Below are 20,747 nucleotides of genomic sequence, written 5' to 3'. Positions count from 1 at the left end.
CATGTTACTAGAGTTCAAGAGCTAAAGTTTTTGTGTGGCTGACAAAAATGACAAAAAAGTGCGAGCCGGAGGCCATTTGAGGCCCGCAACTCGAGTTTTGTTTACCTGCACCATATTGTTGAAATGAAATAAAAGGGAATACAACAGTGGAAATGTAAAAAAAACATAGCAAAAATATTTAACACAATGACAAAAAACTGAAATCATATTACTACCTATCAATAACTAATAATAATACACTTTGTCACATAGATCACAAAGTTTTGTCTTTAAATATACAAACAAGGTCTGTTTTTAGTATTTCGTTTTTAATTAATAGATATATGGTATATAGTCTATTACTTGTGCACTATTGACTTTGATAAGCTGAAAAAAGACTTTGATTACCGAAACAGCACTGAGAAACAAGATGTTTTGATGATGTAAGCAATACGCACAGGATTGTCTGGAGCGGAGGCAGCATGTCTGCGATGTGGACATATTTTAATATATCAGAGATATACCCGCGGAAAAAGGGATCTACAAAATGTGCAAATATTAAGAGGACAGGAGAGAAAGTCCACCTGGAGCAGCAGTGCAAAGCAAGTGTGACGTCAGGCTTGTTGCAGCTTTCGCTGTTCGTCGCGGACATGGAGCAACAGAAGTAAAGTGTCTCTAAACACAAGTACAGTCTCCAATAACACCAGCAAAAGATGCTAAATTTGTTGCTAGTCATTTTTAATAAAGAAAAATTCACTAAAAGGATTTGAGAAGTCTCCAGAAACTTGCAAACATTCTCAACAAAGTACATTGTACAATAAGCAGCAACAATTTAAAAATTTAACAAAATGGTGTAAGAAAAAACAAATTGTTAATACTAATTTATAACAGATTTGTTTTTAAATCTATGTATACATTTTGTTTGTCACTACAGGTGGGGCGGTAATTCCTTGAAGTTAGAAGTGGGCTTTGAGTGCTGAAACCACGGGCATAAATTGTTCTGCAAAAACTTGGTCAACTTGACACTCGCAGCTATGATAGCTAGCGTTGATGTTAGCATTGTGTGTTGTTAGCATTGCGTGTCTGCGTTGTCGTTCCACATAGCTCAAGCCAAAGCTGTGTACTGATTTCAAAGATGAAGTGCATCAAAGGAGTTCAACTCCACTTTGGTTTGACAGCTCTTAATAGCTGAGAGCGGTCTTGTTAGCCTGAGGTGCCAGGCCGAATGTCCGATGCTACGTCCGGCTGTTGTCATTTGACATCACTAACGTTATAGGCTCACCAATGGTTATTATTTAGCAGGACTTTAAGATAAAGTCATACAAAAGGTTGTTCTGCCAAAAGGTGTTTATCTTGAGGTTGTCGCAGTTAAGAGAGAACACCATCAGGAATAGCGCTCTGTCATGTACAAACCCCGTTTCCATATGAGTTGGGAAATTTTGTTAGATGTAAATATAAACGGAATACGTGAGATCGTGAGATCGACAGGCGGATCGGTGCGGCGTCTTCAGTAATGCGGACGCTGTATCGATCCCTTGTGGTGAAGAAGGAGCTGAGCCGGAAGGCAAAGCTCTCAATTTACCGGTCGATCTACGTTCCCATCCTCACCTATGGTCATGAGCTTTGGGTTATGACGGAAAGGACAAGATCACGGGTACAAGCGGCCGAAATGAGTTTCCTCCGCCGGGTGGCGGGGCTCTCCCTTAGAGATAGGGTGAGAAGCTCTGCCAACCGGGGGGAGCTCAAAGTAAAGCCGCTGCTCCTCCACATCGAGAGGAGCCAGATGAGGTGGTTCGGGCATCTGGTCAGGATGCCACCCGAACGCCTCCCTAGGAGGTGTTTAGGGCACGTCCGACCGGTAGGAGGCCACGGGGAAGACCCAGGACACGTTGGGAAGACTATGTCTCCCGGCTGGCCTGGGAACGCCTCGGGATCCCCCGGGAGGAGCTGGACGAAGTGGCTGGGGAGAGGGAAGTCTGGGCTTCCCTGCTTAAGCTGCTGCCCCCGCGACCCGACCTCGGATAAGCGGAAGAAGATGGATGGATGGACAATGATTTGCAAATCATTTTCAACCCATATTCAGTTGAATATGCTACAAAGACAACATATTTGATGTTCAAACTGATAAACTTTTTTTTTTTTGCAAATAGTAATTAACTTTAGAATTTGATGCCAGCAACACGTGACAAAGAAGTTGGGAAAGGTGGCAATAAATACTGATAAAGTTGAGGAATGCTCATCAAACACTTATTTGGAACATCCCACAGGGGAACAGGCAAATTGGGAACAGGTGGGTGTCATGATTGGGTATAAAAGTAGATTCCATGAAATGCTCAGTCATTCACAAACAAGGATGGGGCGAGGGTCACCACTTTGTCAACAAATGCGTGAGCAAATTGTTGAACAGCTTAAGAAAAACCTTTCTCAACCAGCTATTGCAAGGGATTTAGGGATTTCACCATCTACGCTCCGTAATATCATCAAAGGGTTCAGAGAATCTGGAGAAATCACTGCACGTAAGCAGCTAAGCCCGTGACCTTCGATCCCTCAGGCTGTACTGCAAGGCAAAAACCGTTTATCAACAACACCCAGAAACGCTGTCGGCTTTGCTGGGCCTGAGCTCATCTAAGATGGACTGATACAAAGTGGAAAAGTGTTCTGTGGTCTGACGAGTCCACATTTCAAATTGTTTTTGGAAATTGTGGACGTCGTGTCCTCCGGACCAAAGAGGAAAAGAACCATCCGGATTGATATAGGCGCAAAGTTGAAAAGCCAGCATCTGTGATGGTATGGGGGTGTATTAATGCCCAAGACATGGGTAACTTACACATCTGTGAAGGCACCATTAATGCTGAAAGGTACATACAGGTTTTGGAGCAACATATGTTGCCATCCGAGCAACGTTACCATGGACACCCCTGCTTATTTCAGCAAGACAATGCCAAGCCACGTGTTACATCAACGTGGCTTCATAGTAAAAGAGTGCGGGTACTAGACTGGCCTGCCTGTAGTCCAGACCTGTCTCCCATTGAAAATGTGAGGCGCATTATGAAGCCTAAAATACCACAACGGATACCCCCGGACTGTTGAACAACTTAAGCTGTACATCAAGCAAGAATGGGAAATAATTCCACCTGAGAAGCTTAAAGCATGTGTCTCCTCAGTTCCCAAACGTTTACTGAGTGTTGTTAAAAGGAAAGGCCATGTAACACAGTGGTGAACATGCCCTTTCCCAACTACTTTGGCACGTGTTCCAGCCATGAAATTCTAAATTAATTATTATTTGCAAAAAAAATAATATTTGGAGAATATTTGTCAATCGAACATAATACTAATATAACATAAAGCTTGTGGCTCGGTTGGTAGAGCAGCCGTGCCTGCAACTTCAGGGTTCCAGGTTCGATCTCCGCTTCCGCCATCCTAGTCACTGCCGTTGTGTCCATGGGCAAGATACTTTAGCCACCTGCTCCCAGTACCACCCACACTGGTTTAAATGTAACTTAGATCATGGGTTTCACTAAGTAAAGCGCTCTGAGTCACTAGAGAAAAGCGCTATATAAATATAATTCACACAATTCACAACACTTAGTTTAGGCCTAAAACATGTAGAATATGCTTTTCAAAATGTGCGATGTGGTGAATGAACGATGTAGCCAGAGACGACTGTAAAATTAATTCTTGTCTCGTTGCAATTTATGCAGTGTACTGAATATAGCAATGGACGTATGCTACAATATTTGTGTACCCACCTAGCCAAAGTCCTGCCAGGCCACACAGGTACCCCCAAGGCAGCGAGGACAGTGAGCCCCATTGCTCTACTTTAGTGAAATACAGGATGAGTGGCACACAGGAGATGAAGATCAGATTGAAAAAACCCATGGTGGAAAGAAAATGAGCCACCTCCCCGAGATTGGCACTGCCCAGGACCATCTTGAACAGCACCTGGAGGGCCAGAAGACCGATTAACACGCCGTTTGATTCATTCACTTGTGTAGTTGATGGTCTTACCTTATAAAGCGCTGATGTTGAAGCTGAACCCACAGCTAATGCCACGCCCACAAAGGAATCACCATGGAAACCGTCGGCATACGCCATCATGACAATACCTGTGATGGCCATAATGGCAGCCACGATCTAAAGAAATAGTTTAAGGATCATTAATGATATCTTTTACGACCTTAAGTAATCATACTGTACATACTCGTACTCCCATGAAGCGGTCCTTAAGAACAATCCAGGACAAAAGAAAGACGAAGGCCTTGTGGCAGCAGTAAAGGGCAGAGACATCAGTGGCAGTCAGCTTCTTCAAGGCCAAAAGGTACAAGTAGTTTGTCAGCGTCCACAGGATGGAGAAAGGCGCCGTTCTTTTTACAAAAAGCTTCAGAGTCATGCCCTCATCCCCAAACAGCTTACTGCACTCTCTGCCAAAAGATAACAGCTCTTAAATGGTTTGCACCGGCAAGACAAAAGCAATGGTACACCAGGGCCTCATGTACTGTATTAAAACTTGCGTGGTTTTCCTACTAATAATGGTGTATGCTCAAATCCAGATAACAATGTACGCACAAATTCAAATGTAATAAAGTGTGCACACGCATTAATCCAACCACATTTCCTTTGTGCATCCCAATCAACAAAGAACAGAGTGCACAATTATGCAAATCTTATTCAAACACAAACGCAGTCAGAAAACACAAAGATATACAACACAAAGATGAATACTGCAAAAAGAAGAATTTCAAAGACAATGAGGAGGTGTTTCTTGCTGAAGTGAAAACATTTACTCTATTCCACTAATTTTGCAAGTTAGTGCAGCAGTGCATGTGCCGGGGAAAAGGTGTGGTTTAGTATTTCACACTTTACGCACAGGTTTTTAACATAAGTATACTTTGAACACAGTGACAATCAAGGGCTTGTTTGAAAAATCTTAAGATATAGTATAACCAGAACAAAGAGCCAAGTCATTAACTTTAACCACAGACTCGTAATGACGCTGTAAAGATGGGATATAACATTTGGGGGGCACATATGCTCAATGTGCATCACAAGAATTAATATTAATTACATAAACGTACGTACACGCACAATGCCAGCTTGTAGCCTTTCCCAGCCATGCTGTTACTTAGAATGTACGAATCATGTGTTGAACCCAGGCCACATTGTAACAATGTTTCTTCATTGCATTTGCACATCACATATGGATACATTCAAAGGGAAGAACCACAAGCAGCACTTGTAGTTCTTTAAATCCCTGTCATAATAGAGGTACATTATTGGTATTGTTCATTATCAATAGCGCTATTTCTATTGGTATTTGTATTGCTCCATTTGTAGTGTAATAATGCTCATTGTCATTTCTGTATTATTTTTTATTTTCGCTAACAGCTTATTTGCTATTACTTTTACCATCATATTTGTCGTATTTGCTGATGTTGCTCTATTGTTGTTGTTGTTGTTATTGTTGTGTTTGCTGTTGTTGTTTTTGTCTCTCTGTCTAATCCCCCTCTTGTCCCCACAATTTCCCCCTCTGTCTTCTTTTTTTTCTCTTTCTATCCCCTCCTGCTCCGGCCCGGCTGCACCAAATGATAATATAAATACATTTAATAAAGTCAAATACAAATAAGGCAACAAGAGAAGTATCCTACACTTCTCTTTTGTAAAGTAAATCTGAACAGCCGATATGGGCATCTACATCAACTATATGATTTGCCTGAGAAGCTGGACAGGACAAAAAAAATAAAAAATAAAATAAAATAAAATAAATCCCTGTCATCAAAGGGACTGGGCAAGACCAGGCTCTCGACAAAACTGAGTGTGCCATATCACCCCTTAGTGTTACCATAGCAGTGTGGTGTGTTTAGTGACACTCTGGAAACATGAACTTTAGGCTCTCGTTGACTTTAATTGTACTTTTACTTTTTTATTTGTACTTTTATTTTGCTCTCTGGTGGGATATTTTGCAGCCATACTCTAAAGAAAAACACAGAGACGTGTTTAATCATGCCAAAATGAAGACACATACATAGGGATGATGTTTGATAAGAAATTATCGAGTTCGAGCCCATTATCGAATCCTCTTATCGAACCGAGTCCTTATCGATTCTCTTATCGAGTCCAGATAGGTTGTTGTATATGGAAAAAAAACACAACATTTGGTTTAACAAAAGCTCACTTTTATTTTATAAGAAAAAAATCTAATCAAATAAATAAATAAATATTGACTGTTACCCCCCTAAAAAAAATAAAAAATAAAATATTGACTGTTGTTACCCAAAGTATATTAAGTGGGATTTTTCAGAAAAACTAATATATACAGTAACACAAAAACAACCTATCTCTGTGATCACTATAGGTGAATAGCCATGCCTTGAGGCGTTTTTTCCGGTCCATTATTTTTGCTGCTTGTGTAACATCACAGGAAATGACGTAGCTCAGTCTGATGACTGAGCTACGTCATTTCCTGTGATGTCCCACAGGGCATTTCTTGTGGGGCGGGATTCGTTCCCAGGGATTCGAATAAAGAACTAACTCTTTTTCTTTACTACAGTGGCCTCGATAACGGGAACCGGTTCTCAAAAAGGGATTCGAGTCCATGGAATTGGTTCTTTTCTTATCGAACGGTTCTTTTCTTATCGAACGGTTCTTTTCTTATCGAACAACCGGGAGAACCGGTTTCGAACATCATCCCTACACATACACTATATTGCCAAAAGTATTTGGCCAACCCTCCAAATGATCAGAATCAGGTGTCCTAATCACTTGGCCTGGCCACAGGTGTATAAAATCAAGCACTTAGGCATGGAGACTGTTTCTACAAACATTTGTGAAAGAATGGGCCACTCTCAGGATGCCACCTGTGCAACAAATCCAGTCGTGAAATTTCCTCGCTCCTAAATATTCCAAAGTCAACTGTCGGCTTTATTATAAGAAAATGGAAGAGTTTGGGAGCAACAGCAACTCAGCCACAAAGTGATAGGCCACGTAAACTGACAGAGAGGGGTCAGCGGATGCTGAAGCGCATAGTGCAAAGAGGTCGCCGACTTTCTGCACAGTCAGTTGCTACAGAGCTCCAAACTTCATGTGACCTTCCAATTAGCCCACGTACAGTACGCAGAGAGCTTCATGGAATGGGTTTCCAAGGCCGAGCAGCTGCATCTAAGCCATACATCACCAATTCCAATGCAAAGCGTCGGATGCAGTGGTGTAAAGCACGTCGCCACTAGAGCAGTGGAGACACGTTCTCTGGAGTGATGAATCACGCTTTTCCATCTGGCAATCTGATGGACCAGTCTGGGTTTGGAGGTTGCCAGGAGAACGTTACATTTCGGACTGCATTGTGCAGAGTGTGAAATTTGGTGGAGGAGGAATTATGGTGTGGGGTTGTGTTTCAGGAGTGGGAACAGTTTGGAGCGGGCCCCTTCCTCTTCCAACATGAATGTGCACCAGTGCACAAAGCAAGGTCCATAAAGACATGGATGACAGAGTCTGATGTGGATGAACTTGACTTGCCTGCACAGAGTCCTGACCTGAACCCGATAGAACACCTTTGGGGTGAATTACAACGGAGACTGAGAGCCAAGCCTTCTCCACCAACATCAGTGTGTGACCTCACCAATGCGCTTTTGGAAGAATGGTCGAAAATTCCTAGACACACACTCCGCAACCTTGTGGACAGCCTTCCCAGAAGATGTTGAAGCTGTAATAGCTGCAAAAGGGGGACCGACATCATATTGAACCCTATGGGTTAGGAATGGGATGGCACTTCAAGTTCATGTGAGTCAAGGCAGGTGGCCAAATACTTTTGGCAATATAGTGTATTTTGTAAAAATCTTCGCCGAAAACCAGGGGATATGAAAACTGAGGTACAGTTTAACTGTACTTCGCAAAAGTAGAGTGTCTTTGTAAAATTTTGGGGCATTCAACCCAAACACTTGTTGGAATTGATAAAAGGGTCTGCCTCTAGGTCATTCCAAAGGGGTTTGATAGGGTTGATGTCAGGGCTTTTACCTTCTTCCACATCAAACTTTGAGTATTTTGTGTAAAACTTGCATTTGCATTTGGGCAAGAGGCTAACTGCACCCAGGAGTCACAAGGCACAAAGAAACTAGCATTCACACACACATCACTAAGTAGGAACTGAGGCTATTTTGACTGCATGTAAATCAGTTAAGTGAACCACTACACCATATGCAACCCAACCAATAGTACATATTGTTTTAAATTCAGACACTGAATAGATGATTCACCTGAATTTTTGAATGAGTGTCTGCTTCTCTCTTGTCATCAGCACATGTCCAAAGTAGTATATAGGAAAGAAGAGAATATTCCAGTTGCTGCTGAACCAGGAGATGAAGAAAGGACAGGAGAATGACCGGTAGGTCAGCTTGACCACCTGAGTGGTACCCACCCAGGAGGAGGAGACGCAGAGCACCATCAGCAGACCACCTAGCACCTTCAGCACTGTGCAGGTGCAGGTCTGGTACGACAGGCTCTCCTCGCTTGTCTCGCTGCCTGGCGTCTCAGCGTGAGACTCCAAACCATCCTCTCCTATCGGGAAAAGAAATACCACAAACGTACACAGAATGTCACTCAGGTAAGTTGTATCACTAATACAGCAAATACTATTCCTTTTAGTTAAGTGCTCAGAAGTCCAATCGTCCAAAGTCTTATTTTATTTTATTGTTTTAATTATAGAAAACCATTGCTGCTATCTAAACATACTGACATTCAAAACATATATTTAAAGGGGTCCTATTATGCAAAACCAACTTTTCTTACCTGTTGGTAGCTGTTTTTGTGTATTTGGGATCCCTATAAGTCCAGAAAATGTGAAATCAAACCATGGAGGAATGGTGGAGATATCTATAACACAATCTTGCCTTCTTCCAAAGTTGCTCCAAACAAGTGTGGAGAATGCATATATTTTTAAGAGTTCTTTCTTTATTCATAGTCATGTTTAAAGCAGCTAATATTTTCCCATGTGTACACTTTTTGCTTTTTCCTTTTGTTCGCTAGTAAACTCTGTTTCACCTTGAAGGCACTGCAATGTCTATTAGGAGTATAATGTACTCCCTTTTTTACCTTATCAGTTTAGAACAATAAGGCTGTATTTCTTTCTGGGCGAGAGGGGGTTGTTTTCATACTAAATAAGCTGACTCTTTCCGTTTGATTTTCAGACCGCTTATTGATGCTGCTATTAACGCATTTGTAAGGACTGGTCTCCTAAAGATTTAGTAAAACTTGGTAATATTGCTATTCTGTCTTGGTGGTCCTTCTTACTCAACATATATGTCATCCGAAATAATTTGGGATTGGCCAGTGTCTTTTATTCCCTGAGAGGAAGACTGGTCCGACGCAACACAAGCCGTTTGGAATTTGAGACGATTATTTTGCCTTAGTTACTTCAGCGGATATCTCATACATGGTAGAGGTGTACCCGAAACGCTTTGCACTAGTTCACCATTTATATTCAGTTGTAGTCAATAAGTTCTCTTGTTGTGGGGCAGACTGGCTTGTACTGGACATGAACATGCACGCTAAATGGCAACATGCTGTTGCCGTTTCTAATAAAAGTAGCATATAGTTTTAACTGATATTTCAACGCTTGAAAATTTGTCCCACGGGGGTTGGGGACCACTGACGTAGACCACAAGGAAGGGTTTTAAATGTAGGAGAAAAAAAGTCATATAATGGATGGATGGATGGATTTGCATGTACAACAACATTTTTTAATGTAACCTCTTTAACATTTTAGGCTTCTGTTTTTACAGCAGTTTTTGGAAAATCTGAAAGTTTTCATCATAAGTGACAAATGAGTGACAGTATTTGAAGTACCTCTTGGGGGAAATAATCAGAATCCTTTTATTGCCGTTGCAAGTGAGGGTTCACATGCTAGGAATTTTTTTTGGTGCAATGGTGCTACATGAAGCATTAACCAGCAAAACTAAGATAAACAAGCTAAAAAAAAAGTAAAAATTAAAACAAGATGAATAAAACAAGAATATGAATACAGTAAGATAAAATATCTGGAAGGAGAATATATTAGCACATTACTGTATGTAGATTAGGGCTACAACGATTAATCTGTGAATTCTACTAGAAAATAGCTTCGATTTATAGTTTGGAACTTCGATTAATCATCTAATGAATTAACTAATAAAAATTTATAAAATCTGGACCGCATGGAGTGCCCGGAACTGTAAATACACAGACATTGTTTCCGCATGACTGCTGCAATAAGAGCACACATGAGAGCGGTGGTGCGTGGGTGCCGTGATCTGCGTGGTGGCAAACTTTTTTCTTTTTTTCATCAATGCACAAATGTTAAAAGTGCAATTTTAATGTTGATAATGTACATTTATTAGAAAAAAAAATTTCAGGTTAACAGAACATGCTTTGTTTATTTCAACAATTTTTCCTAAAATACGCATAAAGGCTATAAAGTCTATTTATCTGTTTAATCGAAAAAACTAATCGATTGATTACTCTATTACTAAAATAATTATTAGCTGCAGGCCTAATGTAGATGCATAGGTGCACACGTTCAGGTACGTTCTTCACTTATCAGCGTGCACTGATCAATTTTCACCAGGCCAGGAAATCAAAGATGACTGCTGGCTGCATGAGCTCTCTGCTAGCTCAGCATATGAAGTGAGTATCCCACTTCTAGTACAGCACAGCATCTTGGGGGTGCTCATTATTGCATCTATGGACTTTTTTTTTTGTAATCGATAAGTAGTAGAGCACTGGGAGTACAGCCACTTATAAGCTGAATGAAAATGGATTGTTATAAATCTTTTTTCTCTCTTGTGTGGGATGCCTAATCTGCATCACATATGTTCATGATTATTACAGGTTAATGCAGTTTGTTTAAATAAACCCAATATATTAAAGATTTCATTGGTAATGTAATGTCTCTGGTAAAGTTAAACATTGACTGTTACTGTTATGCATAGGAAACCAACTGTAATCGATGTCGAGAGAATACTCTCACACTTAGCTGGTAAAAGTACCACTTACACACATCTGTGTACTATATAATATATTGGGCCTTTCTCAAACTTATGATCTGTAGGATTGGAGAGTTGTATTGTGTTTATGATTGCCAATGCTACTAGTTTATTGATTAATAATAAGCAATTTCTCCTTTGTGATGCATGTTTCATGAGTCATGTCTTGTGTTATTTTACAATATAGTTTATATGTATACAGCAGGACCTCTGTTTTCCTTCGTATTCTATTTCAAAAGGTCAAAGTGCTGGCACCCACTACTTTCTTTGGCTCCATGGTGGGTTATTTTGTAGTCGTATACAGACTGAGTCACCAACGCGTGGGATTTTTTGTTTGGGCACTGGTGGAATGATACGCGAGCAAACAAACTAGTTTGTTACATGCAATGTTTGGCGGTACAATTCATGAAAATGTTAATCACAAACCAAATTGCAAAACAAATGTGAATCCAATTCAGATGTGAATCGATTTTTTGGAACATCCCTATTATTTATGTTATTATTATTTATATTATGTTTTATTACATGCCACTGCATTTTGTGAGTTAATCACAGTGTATTAAAGTGTGTTTAAAAAAAAAAAATATTTGCCTACAAAAAGTAATTGAATGGAACTGGTTGGTTGTAATATTATAAATATTAGGTAGTGTTTCATTCCTTTGTGAAAACTGTTTTTAAATAAGTAAAATTTATGAAAATTACCGACTTTGTTGGTTCAACACCAATATAATCTCTCTTACATGAACCCAATACGTCTAACTTGAACCAACATACGTAATACACATTTGTTGATGTAGCTTGCAAGAAAATAAAATGTAAACTTCCACCCATGTTTGTATTAAGGCACACTTTCCCTCCCTAAATGTCGCTAGCAGTAAAATGCCTTCAGAGTTTAGAATTGTGTGTAGGTCAAAATAGGAACAAGACCTCATCTGATGGCACATGCTAAACTTTTTCTTTGAGATACTTTTAAATTGTATCTTGCAGCTGTGGTAAATTGGAAAAAAGTGGTTCACCTGCATGTTCTCAGTCCCTCCTAAAAACATACCAAGGTATTTAATAAATGGTACAACACAGGCATATGAACTACATTACAAAATTAGGGGATTTGTAAAAGGGAGTTGTTGCCATTCCATTATACAAGAGAAGAGCAGCTCCATTCCTCTTCTTGTCTGATTCTTTTCATTTACTAATTAAAAATATAATAATTAGTGATTGGCACTACAAAGAAAACCTGAAACTTTGAGGTATAAAAGCCACTACAGGCTGAACTGGAGCCAGCATGCGGTAATTTTAAAAGCATTCCCCTGCCTCAGAAAAGCAGCTCTCATGGTATAACACTCCTTTCACATGTGGCTCTGCTTCTGCGGACAAAATAAAGTTGAAAACGTACGACATTATTTCAGTTTAAAGTCAAAGAAAATTAGTCTATGGCCATATTTACATTTAAATGTGGTCACTATGGTGGAGGAGGTCATTCAAAGCACTAACCTGATTCAATCTCACTATCTCACTGTGCTGCATAGAATCATTCATTACCAGCTGGCTTTTATTGGAGCTCCTCCACCCTGTGTGATGCACTACGCCGCTCCAACCCAACATTTCAATCTGGTGTGTGTTTTATGGTGACTTTGATGGATGGACACACGCGCGAGCTCACGGCACACGTCTGAAGAGCGCAGCCTTGATAAGTCGTCTCAAGGAGGAGTGGGATTCTAACGATGCTTACATAAAGAAGATTAAGGGTATCTCATTGTAATCTCAGAAACAAAGGTAAACCGCTTGGATTAGATGATGGCTTTAGAAAAAGTTCAAGAAGGATAAGGATGCGTATTGTTGTTGAGAGCAGAATTGTTCAGCTGAGCGAAAGAACAACTTGCTGATGTGTGGGGTTTTTTCTATCCAGGCTTGAATGCGCAGCGGCTGTCTATCTGCATGCTTCTAAAGATGCAACGGTGTGTAGCTCTTGTCTATATCCCATCCATCTTTGTCACATAGACGCTGGCAAAGTGCCTCAATTCACCCACATTTAGTACAAGACAAATGCATGTAGAGTTACCTTCAGAGATGGGGCAGGTCAGGACCTGAGTGCTGTAAGAGCTGAGAGGAGCCACCCGGGCGGAGTGCTTCTTCATCCTCCACTGGGGGCCACAACACACTGTCCTTCCCTGGGAAGTCTATGTGTGTGTGTGCGTGTGTTCGTGTGAGAGTGCACGCTCAGCAGCTCTTCCTCCTTGCTCCGTGCATCCTTACTCCTCCGCTTAGTCTTCTTCACGCTCTTCACTTATCCCCCCGCCAAACACGCCCCCCCTCCCACCACCAACCCCACTGCGCCTGGCTGTTTCCCAGATCTGTCAACTTGTTTTCCAAGCACTCCCGTCCAGGCCGACTCACTCCCTTCCACTCTTCCTCCTCTGTCTGTCTGGATAGTAGTGACACAGCTGACTGGAGGCGGTGCAGTCAAGTGGACGCGTTACTGTTGCAATGTCATGCCGTCATCCAGCGCCGCCACTGTCTCCAAGGGAGACTGAGCGTCAAGTGTGTGTGGCATGGCACAATCAATCCCCTCAACTCCCTCTCTCCTTGCTGCCCCCACCTTGTTTCTCTCTGTCCAACTCCCTCAACCCCTCCCTCCCCATTTGCTCTACAAATCAGCAGCTTTGTTTGGAAGGTAACCAAGCAGCCCGGGCTAATTATGCTGCGCTAGCTCATCTCTTCATGCATCCTTTTTCTACCTGAGCAGGCTTCTTTCTGCACTCCCTCACTGTCTCCTACCACACACTCATGTCCTCTGTCACTTTTCCTGAAATATCTCCTGCTCTTGACAACCAAATTATTTATACATATATAAAATCGCACCAGTAGGCCATCATTACGTTCATAAATTAATCTCAATGCACAGAGCTCTGCTCAACAAAAGACAGTAGACCGTGGAGTAATATTTGTGTTTGTTTGTCAGTCACCTACTTCCATGACGAACATGAGGGTAGTGGTTTTACGTTGCATGTGTGGACAGCAACAACACGGACTCAAGCAAAGAAGTGAACCGGGCAGTTTTGCAACTTTGGAGGTAGGTTCCATTTGTGTTATGGCTCTAATACCGTGTAAAAGAGTGTGATGTTCCTTTTTGGACGCTATTGTGTAGAAAGCAATTGTCACCGTTGCTGACGCTGTCACGCGTCTAATTTTCTGATTGCCAGGGAGTCGCTGTGTGAACGTGCGCAAGTAGACACACTCACTGCAATATTCAGCTTCACTGACCAGTAGGGCACAGGGGAATAAATGTCAAAACAACGTTGACAATTTCAATGTGCCAGTTTTGTGGGATGCCTTTGCAAAATAGGTTGATCATTTTGGAAGTTGACTGTTCCAATGGGTCCATACTTGCTAAAACTATGAAAATAAATAAATGGTGAGTGCAAATAATCCCTGCATCTGGTACTATGAATAAAACATAGCTGACACTATTATTTTAGTGTAAGCTAACTCTTACACTCTAACACTCTCCCAACCAGCATGGCACAGTTCGGAGAGTTGTCGTGCCAGCAATCTGAGGGTTCCTGGTTCGATCTCCACCTTCTACCAACCTAGTCATGTCCGTTGTGAGCAAGACACTTCACCCTTGCTCCTGATGGGTCGTGGTTAGGGCCTTGCATGGCAACTCCCGCCATCAGTGTGTGAATGTGTGTGTGAATGGGTGAATGTGGAAATAGTGTCAAAGCGCTTTGAGTACCTTGAAGGTAGAAAAGCGCAATACAAGTATAACCCATTTACCATTTTGATTTAGTTTTTATGTATTTAAAATTGTACATATTGTGTTCTATGACTACCTCACTTCTGTAAATATGCACTTCAAAAAGAATAGGGATTAAACATAATATACATAAATGAATAATATTAATATAAAACAAAAATGAATGTAATAATCATATTTAATGTATAATCAGTGTTTGTGTTCAGACCCTTACCAAAGGGTTTCCTTGGCCCATGTATCACATTCTACAAAGTTGTACATGAGTGTATGTTTTGTACTGATAGATAACTGAATTAATTAAAGGGGAACTGCACCTTTTTTTTTAATTCTTGCCCATCATCCCCAATTTTTATGTGAGACAAGAACACATGTCTTTCTCTTTACTGTGCATTCTAAATAGTAAAAGCAAGAGGTGGTAAACAATACAGGTAATGGAGACTGACATATTTTGCCTAGTAAGCCCTCTAAAAACTTCAAAAAACCTCCAACAACGTTGTATATACACTACCGTTCAAAAGTTTGGGGTCACATTGAAATGTCCTTATTTTTTAAGGAAAAGCACTGTACTTTTCAATGAAGATAACTTTAAACTAGTCTTAACTTTAAAGAAATACACTCTGTACATTGCTAATGTGGTAAATGACTATTCTAGCTGCAAATGTCTGGTTTTTGGTGCAATATCTACATAGGTGTATAGAGGCCCATTTCCAGCAACTATCACTCCAGTGTTCTAATGGTACAATATGTTTGCTCATTGGCTCAGAAGGCTAATTGATGATTAGAAAACCCTTGTGCAATCATGTTCACACATCTGAAAACAGTTTAGCTTGTTACAGAAGCTACAAAACTGACCTTCCTTTGAGCAGATTGAGTTTCTGGAGCATCACATTTGTGGGGTCAATTAAACGCTCAAAATGGCCAGAAAAAGAGAACTTTCATCTGAAACTCGACAGTCTATTCTTGTTCTTAGAAATGAAGGCTATTCCACGAAATTTTTTGGGTGACCCCAAACTTTTGAACGGTAGTGTACATGCTGTAAGTGTATATGTAATGTGGTAACAGGCACATTCAGGATAACATGTAATATTTACATTATTTTGGCAATTTTAAGCATTACCGTAACGATTTCTGTCAACAGAAAAGCAACTACCACTAATTGTGGCAGACTTCGTGAGAGCCATGAGACCCTTAGCTTGTTAAGCCTGTATATACGTAGGATATGCTACAGGTATTAGAAGCTGTGTGCTAAGCAGATCAGGTCAGAGGCATGATTTATAATCTAGCAATAACTTTTACAAACTCAGTGGCGATTCAGTATTAGCAGTAGTACTGTAGCTCTATAGCTCACTTAGTTACTTCTCGCTAGTGGCTGGAGGAGCAGTGTGGGTGTCTCTGTGAGTAAGGCAGCGTGGTACTAAAAGTAGTTTCTCTGCATTCACTTTTACAATAACAATGTTGCTATTGCTTGGTTAATTTGCAGACCACATCATGTAAATGGAACATTTTATATTGAGGGCTTTATAGGCGCAATAGATGAATCCCCATTACCTGCATTTTTAGCCGCTATACGTTTTTCACTATTTATAACACACATAAAAGGGAAAGACGTGTTTTTTTCTCACATAAGGATTACGAATGATGGGCAAAATTCCAAACAAAGTGCTGTTCCTCTTTAACCGATATGAAAAGGGAAATTAAAACAACAAAGCCAGTGGTTGCCCAAAACGTTTGCACAGTGCTGTATTGTGAATAAGACTCATTGTCCATGCAGCTACTCTCCATTCATATCCAGTGAGTGCATTAACTGCTCTTGCTATTCAGATGGTCCTCTCACCACACTTTTCTTGCAAGTCCTTACTTTTCTAAAATGGCCTTATGAAGAGGAGCATTTGGTGGGTCTGTGCCTTGCCTTCTTTTAATAATTACATGTGTGTCTTTCTCTGAGCCAAAACTGAGCTAATATAAATTGAAAAATAATTGACTCATACCACTGTCCTCATTTGCTAGTTTACTTGTGTGTGTGAGAGTATGTATATGTGTATATATATATGTATATATATATATATATATATATATATATATATATATATATATATATATATATATATATATATATATATATATATATATTAGGGCTGCAACAACTAATCGATTAAAATCGATTATAAAAATAGTTGCCGATTAATTTAGTCATCGATTCATTGGATCTATGCTATGCGCATGCGCAGAGGCTTTTAAAAAAAACAAAACTTTTTTTTTTTTAAATAAACCTTTATTTATAAACTGCAACATGTACAAACAGCTGAGAAACAATAATCAAAACCAGTATGGTGCCAGTATTCAATAAAATACTGGAAAGGATAGAAATGTAGTTTGTCTCTTTTATCCGATTATTATATATATATATATATATATATATATATATATATATATATATATATATATATATATATATATATATATATATATATATATATATATATATATATATATATATGTATATATATATATGTATATATATATATATATATATATATATATATATATATATATATATATATATAATTAGGGCTGCAACTAACGATCAATCTGATAATCGATTAATCTGTCGATTATTACTTCGATTAATAATCGGATAAAAGAGACAAACTACATTTCTATTCTTTCCAGTATTTTATTGAAAAAAAACAGCATACTGGCACCATACTTAATTTGATTATTGTTTCTCAGCTGTTTGTACATGTTGCAGTTTATAATAAAGTTTTATAAAAATAAAATAAAAAATACAAATAAAAAAAATTTAAAAATTGCCTCTGCGCATGCGCATAGCATAGAGCCAACGAATCGATGACTAAATTAATCGCCAACTATTTTTATAATCGATTTTAATTGATTTAATCGATTAGTTGTTGCAGCCCTAATATATACAGTATATATATATATATATATATATATATATATATATATATATATATATATATATATATATATATATATATATATATATATATATATATATATATATATATATATATACATATATACACATACATACATGCCTTAAAATATTGCTACTTTCTGAAAAAGTTGAAAAAGTCAGGCATTTTATTTAATTGTATTTATTTTTTTATTTATATTTGGAAAAATAACTACCCTTAAAGCTGGTAGATGTAACCAAAATGTAGACAGGCATTTACAGGAATACAAATAGACTAATGATGTTATGCTATGAATGTAAATAGTTGACTCCTCTGTCGAAGGCTACGGACAATTAAGCTAGCTAGCTGCTAAGCTAGCGCGGAGAAAGGCAGCGCCGGTCAGAAGGTAAGTAGGAAGCTACTCCCGCAGACCACGACCACTTCCCTGAGGACAGCAGGAACTTCACTCGGTGACAGAAAACACTGTGAGTAATGGCTTCCTGCGCGTCTTGCACCATACTCACGGAGAGGTTGGCTCTGCTAGAGGGCCGTGTCCGCCAGTTAGAGCAGAGTAATGTCGTAACTTTAGATGTTGCGGACACATCTGCTAGCGTTAGCTGTAGCGAGCTAACTAGCCCAGCTTGTAGCAGTCCTAAGCGGCCTACAAGCTACGGTGTACCGGTTGAGACGCATAATAGATTTAGCTCTTTAGCTAGTCCTACACCCCAGTCTACCGGGCACCACACCTTAGTCATAGGGGACTCCATCACCCGAAAGATAAAGCTTAGTAAACCAGCCACAGTAAAGTGTATCCCCGGGGCCAGAGCACCTGAAATTGAAGCTAATCTTAGGGAGCTAACTCGCAAAAGGCCTAGTAAACACGTACGACAGGCTAATCGCACCACTAATTATGCGAATATAGTTGTACACGTTGGCTCCAATGACACTAGAATGAGACAGTGAGAGATTACAAAGAGAAACATAGCCAGGACTTGTGATCTCGCCAGAAAGATGTCCAGGCATCGAGTAATTGTCTCTGGCCCCCTGCCTGCGAGAGGCAATGATGAGAGATATAGCAGATTAGTCTCGCTTAACAAGTGGCTTTCTAGCTTCTGTAGGCAACAGGGACTAACGTTTATTGATAACTGGCCCTCTTTCTGGGGCAAACCAGGCTTGCTGATGAGAGACGGCCTTCACCCTAACCAGGAAGGCGCCATCATCCTGTCTAGAAACATAGACTACTATTTAAGTCTCACTTGACTGACTACACTAGAGCAAGCCCGGTCACAGGCAATTACAATGTCTGTTAGTCCGGGTGAGGAGTCAGTTAAGCTAGAACTAGCCAGCGCCAGGCTGGATAATCCATGTACGCATAGCAATTCTCTTAGAATAATACACAATTCACATAATGTTTTTTCTGTTGTGTCTGTGTCAGAGGTGGACATGCATTCTACTGAGGTGGCGAATTATGATATGTCCAGTCTATTGCAGCACCAAACAAACAATCGGAAAATTCCCGTCATATAAATTCCTAGATATGGTCGAAACTATTTAAAGTGCACTACGCATAATAAACGCAACATTGTTAATATTGCCACTACGGATAATCTTAACAAAAACTCGTCAAAACAGCCCAATACCTATAATATGGGCTTTTTAAACATAAGATCATTGTCTCCCAAGGCGTTATTAGTTAATGAGGTCATTAGAGACAACAATCTTAACGTCATTGGTCTTAGCGAAACCTGACTCAAACCAGACAATTTTTTTGCGCTCAATGAGGCATCTCCTCCTAACTATAAGAATGCGCATGTTGCCCGTCCTCTTAAAAGGGGAGGGGGTGTCGCACTAATATACAATGAAAATTTCAACCTGACCCCTAACCTAAATAATAAATATAAATCGTTTGAGGTGCTTACTATGAGGTCTGTCACACCGCTACCTCTCGACCTGGCTGTTATCTACCGCCCCCCTGGGCCCTATTCGGACTTTATCAGTGAATTCTGAGAGTTCGTTGCTGATCTAGTGACGCACGCCGACAATATAATCATAACGGGGGACTTTAATATCCATATGAATACCCCATCGGACCCTCAGTGCGTGGCGCTCCAAACCATAATTGATAGCTGTGGTCTTACACAAATAATACATGAACCCACGCATCGCAACGGTAATACAATAGATCTAGTGCTTGTCAGGGGTGTCACCACCTCCAAAGTTATGATACTTCCATATACTAAAGTAATGTCCGATCATTACCTTATAAAATTTGAAGTTTTGACTCATTGTCAACAAGCTAATAATAATAATAACTGCTATAGCGGCCGCAACATTAATGCTGCCACAACGATGACTCTTGCTGACCTACTGCCTTCGGTAATGGCACCATTCCCAAATTATGTCGCCTCTATTGATAACCTCACTAACAACTTTGACGATGCCTTGCGCCAAATTATTGATAGTATAGCACCGCTAAAGCAAAAAGGGCCCCTAAAAGGCGCAACCCATGGTTTACAGAAGAAATTAGAGCTCATAAATTATCATGTAGAAAACTGGAACGCAAATGGCGCGCGACTAAACTTGAGGTTTTCCATCAAGCATGGAGTGATAGTTTAATAACTTATAAACGCATGCTTACCTTAGCTAAAGCTAAATACTACTCAAATCTCATCCGCCTCAACAAAAACGATCCTAAATTTCTGTTTAGTACAGTAGCATCGCTAACCCAACAAGGGACTCCTCCCAGTAGCTCCACCCACTCGGCAGATGATTTTATGAATTTCTTTAATAAGAAAATTTAACTCATTAGAAAGGAGATTAAAGACAACGCATCCCAGCTACAACTGGGTTCTATTAACACAAATACGACTGTATATACGACGGACACTGCCCTCCAAAATAGTCTCTCTATTTTTGATGAAATAACATTAGAGGAATTATTACAGCGTGTAAGTGGGATAAAACAAACAACATGTTTACTTGACCCACTTCCTGGGAAACTTATCAAGGAACTGTTTGTATTATTAGGTCCATCAGTGTTAAATATTATAAACTTATCACTTTCCTCCGGCACTGTTCCCCTAGCAT

At 39.9% G+C, this 20,747-nt stretch overlaps 1 protein-coding gene across 4 annotated transcripts in view; it reads right to left on the bottom strand.

Moving 5' to 3' along the window:
- The window catches only part of slc35f4 (solute carrier family 35 member F4), a 41,950-nt gene that overhangs the window by 3,446 nt on the left and 17,757 nt on the right, over window positions 1–20,747 (bottom strand). For 2 of the 4 annotated variants that reach the window (XM_062042105.1, XM_062042104.1), the window contains exons 2-5: window positions 8,226–8,526; window positions 4,181–4,400; window positions 3,988–4,113; window positions 3,729–3,921 (exon numbers count right to left, since the gene is read on the bottom strand). In XM_062042105.1, coding sequence (XP_061898089.1) covers window positions 3,729–3,921; window positions 3,988–4,113; window positions 4,181–4,400; window positions 8,226–8,526 — 840 coding nt within the window. Of the gene's footprint in view, window positions 1–3,728; window positions 3,922–3,987; window positions 4,114–4,180; window positions 4,401–8,225; window positions 8,527–13,047; window positions 13,259–20,747 lie in introns of those variants that run through there. The other 2 variants (XM_062042106.1, XM_062042107.1) reach the window with 2 other exon arrangements.

Source organism: Entelurus aequoreus, linkage group LG03 (genome assembly GCF_033978785.1).
Source record: "Entelurus aequoreus isolate RoL-2023_Sb linkage group LG03, RoL_Eaeq_v1.1, whole genome shotgun sequence".
Lineage (NCBI taxonomy): Eukaryota > Metazoa > Chordata > Actinopteri > Syngnathiformes > Syngnathidae > Entelurus > Entelurus aequoreus.
This window is presented reverse-complemented; position numbering and strand designations above follow the sequence as displayed.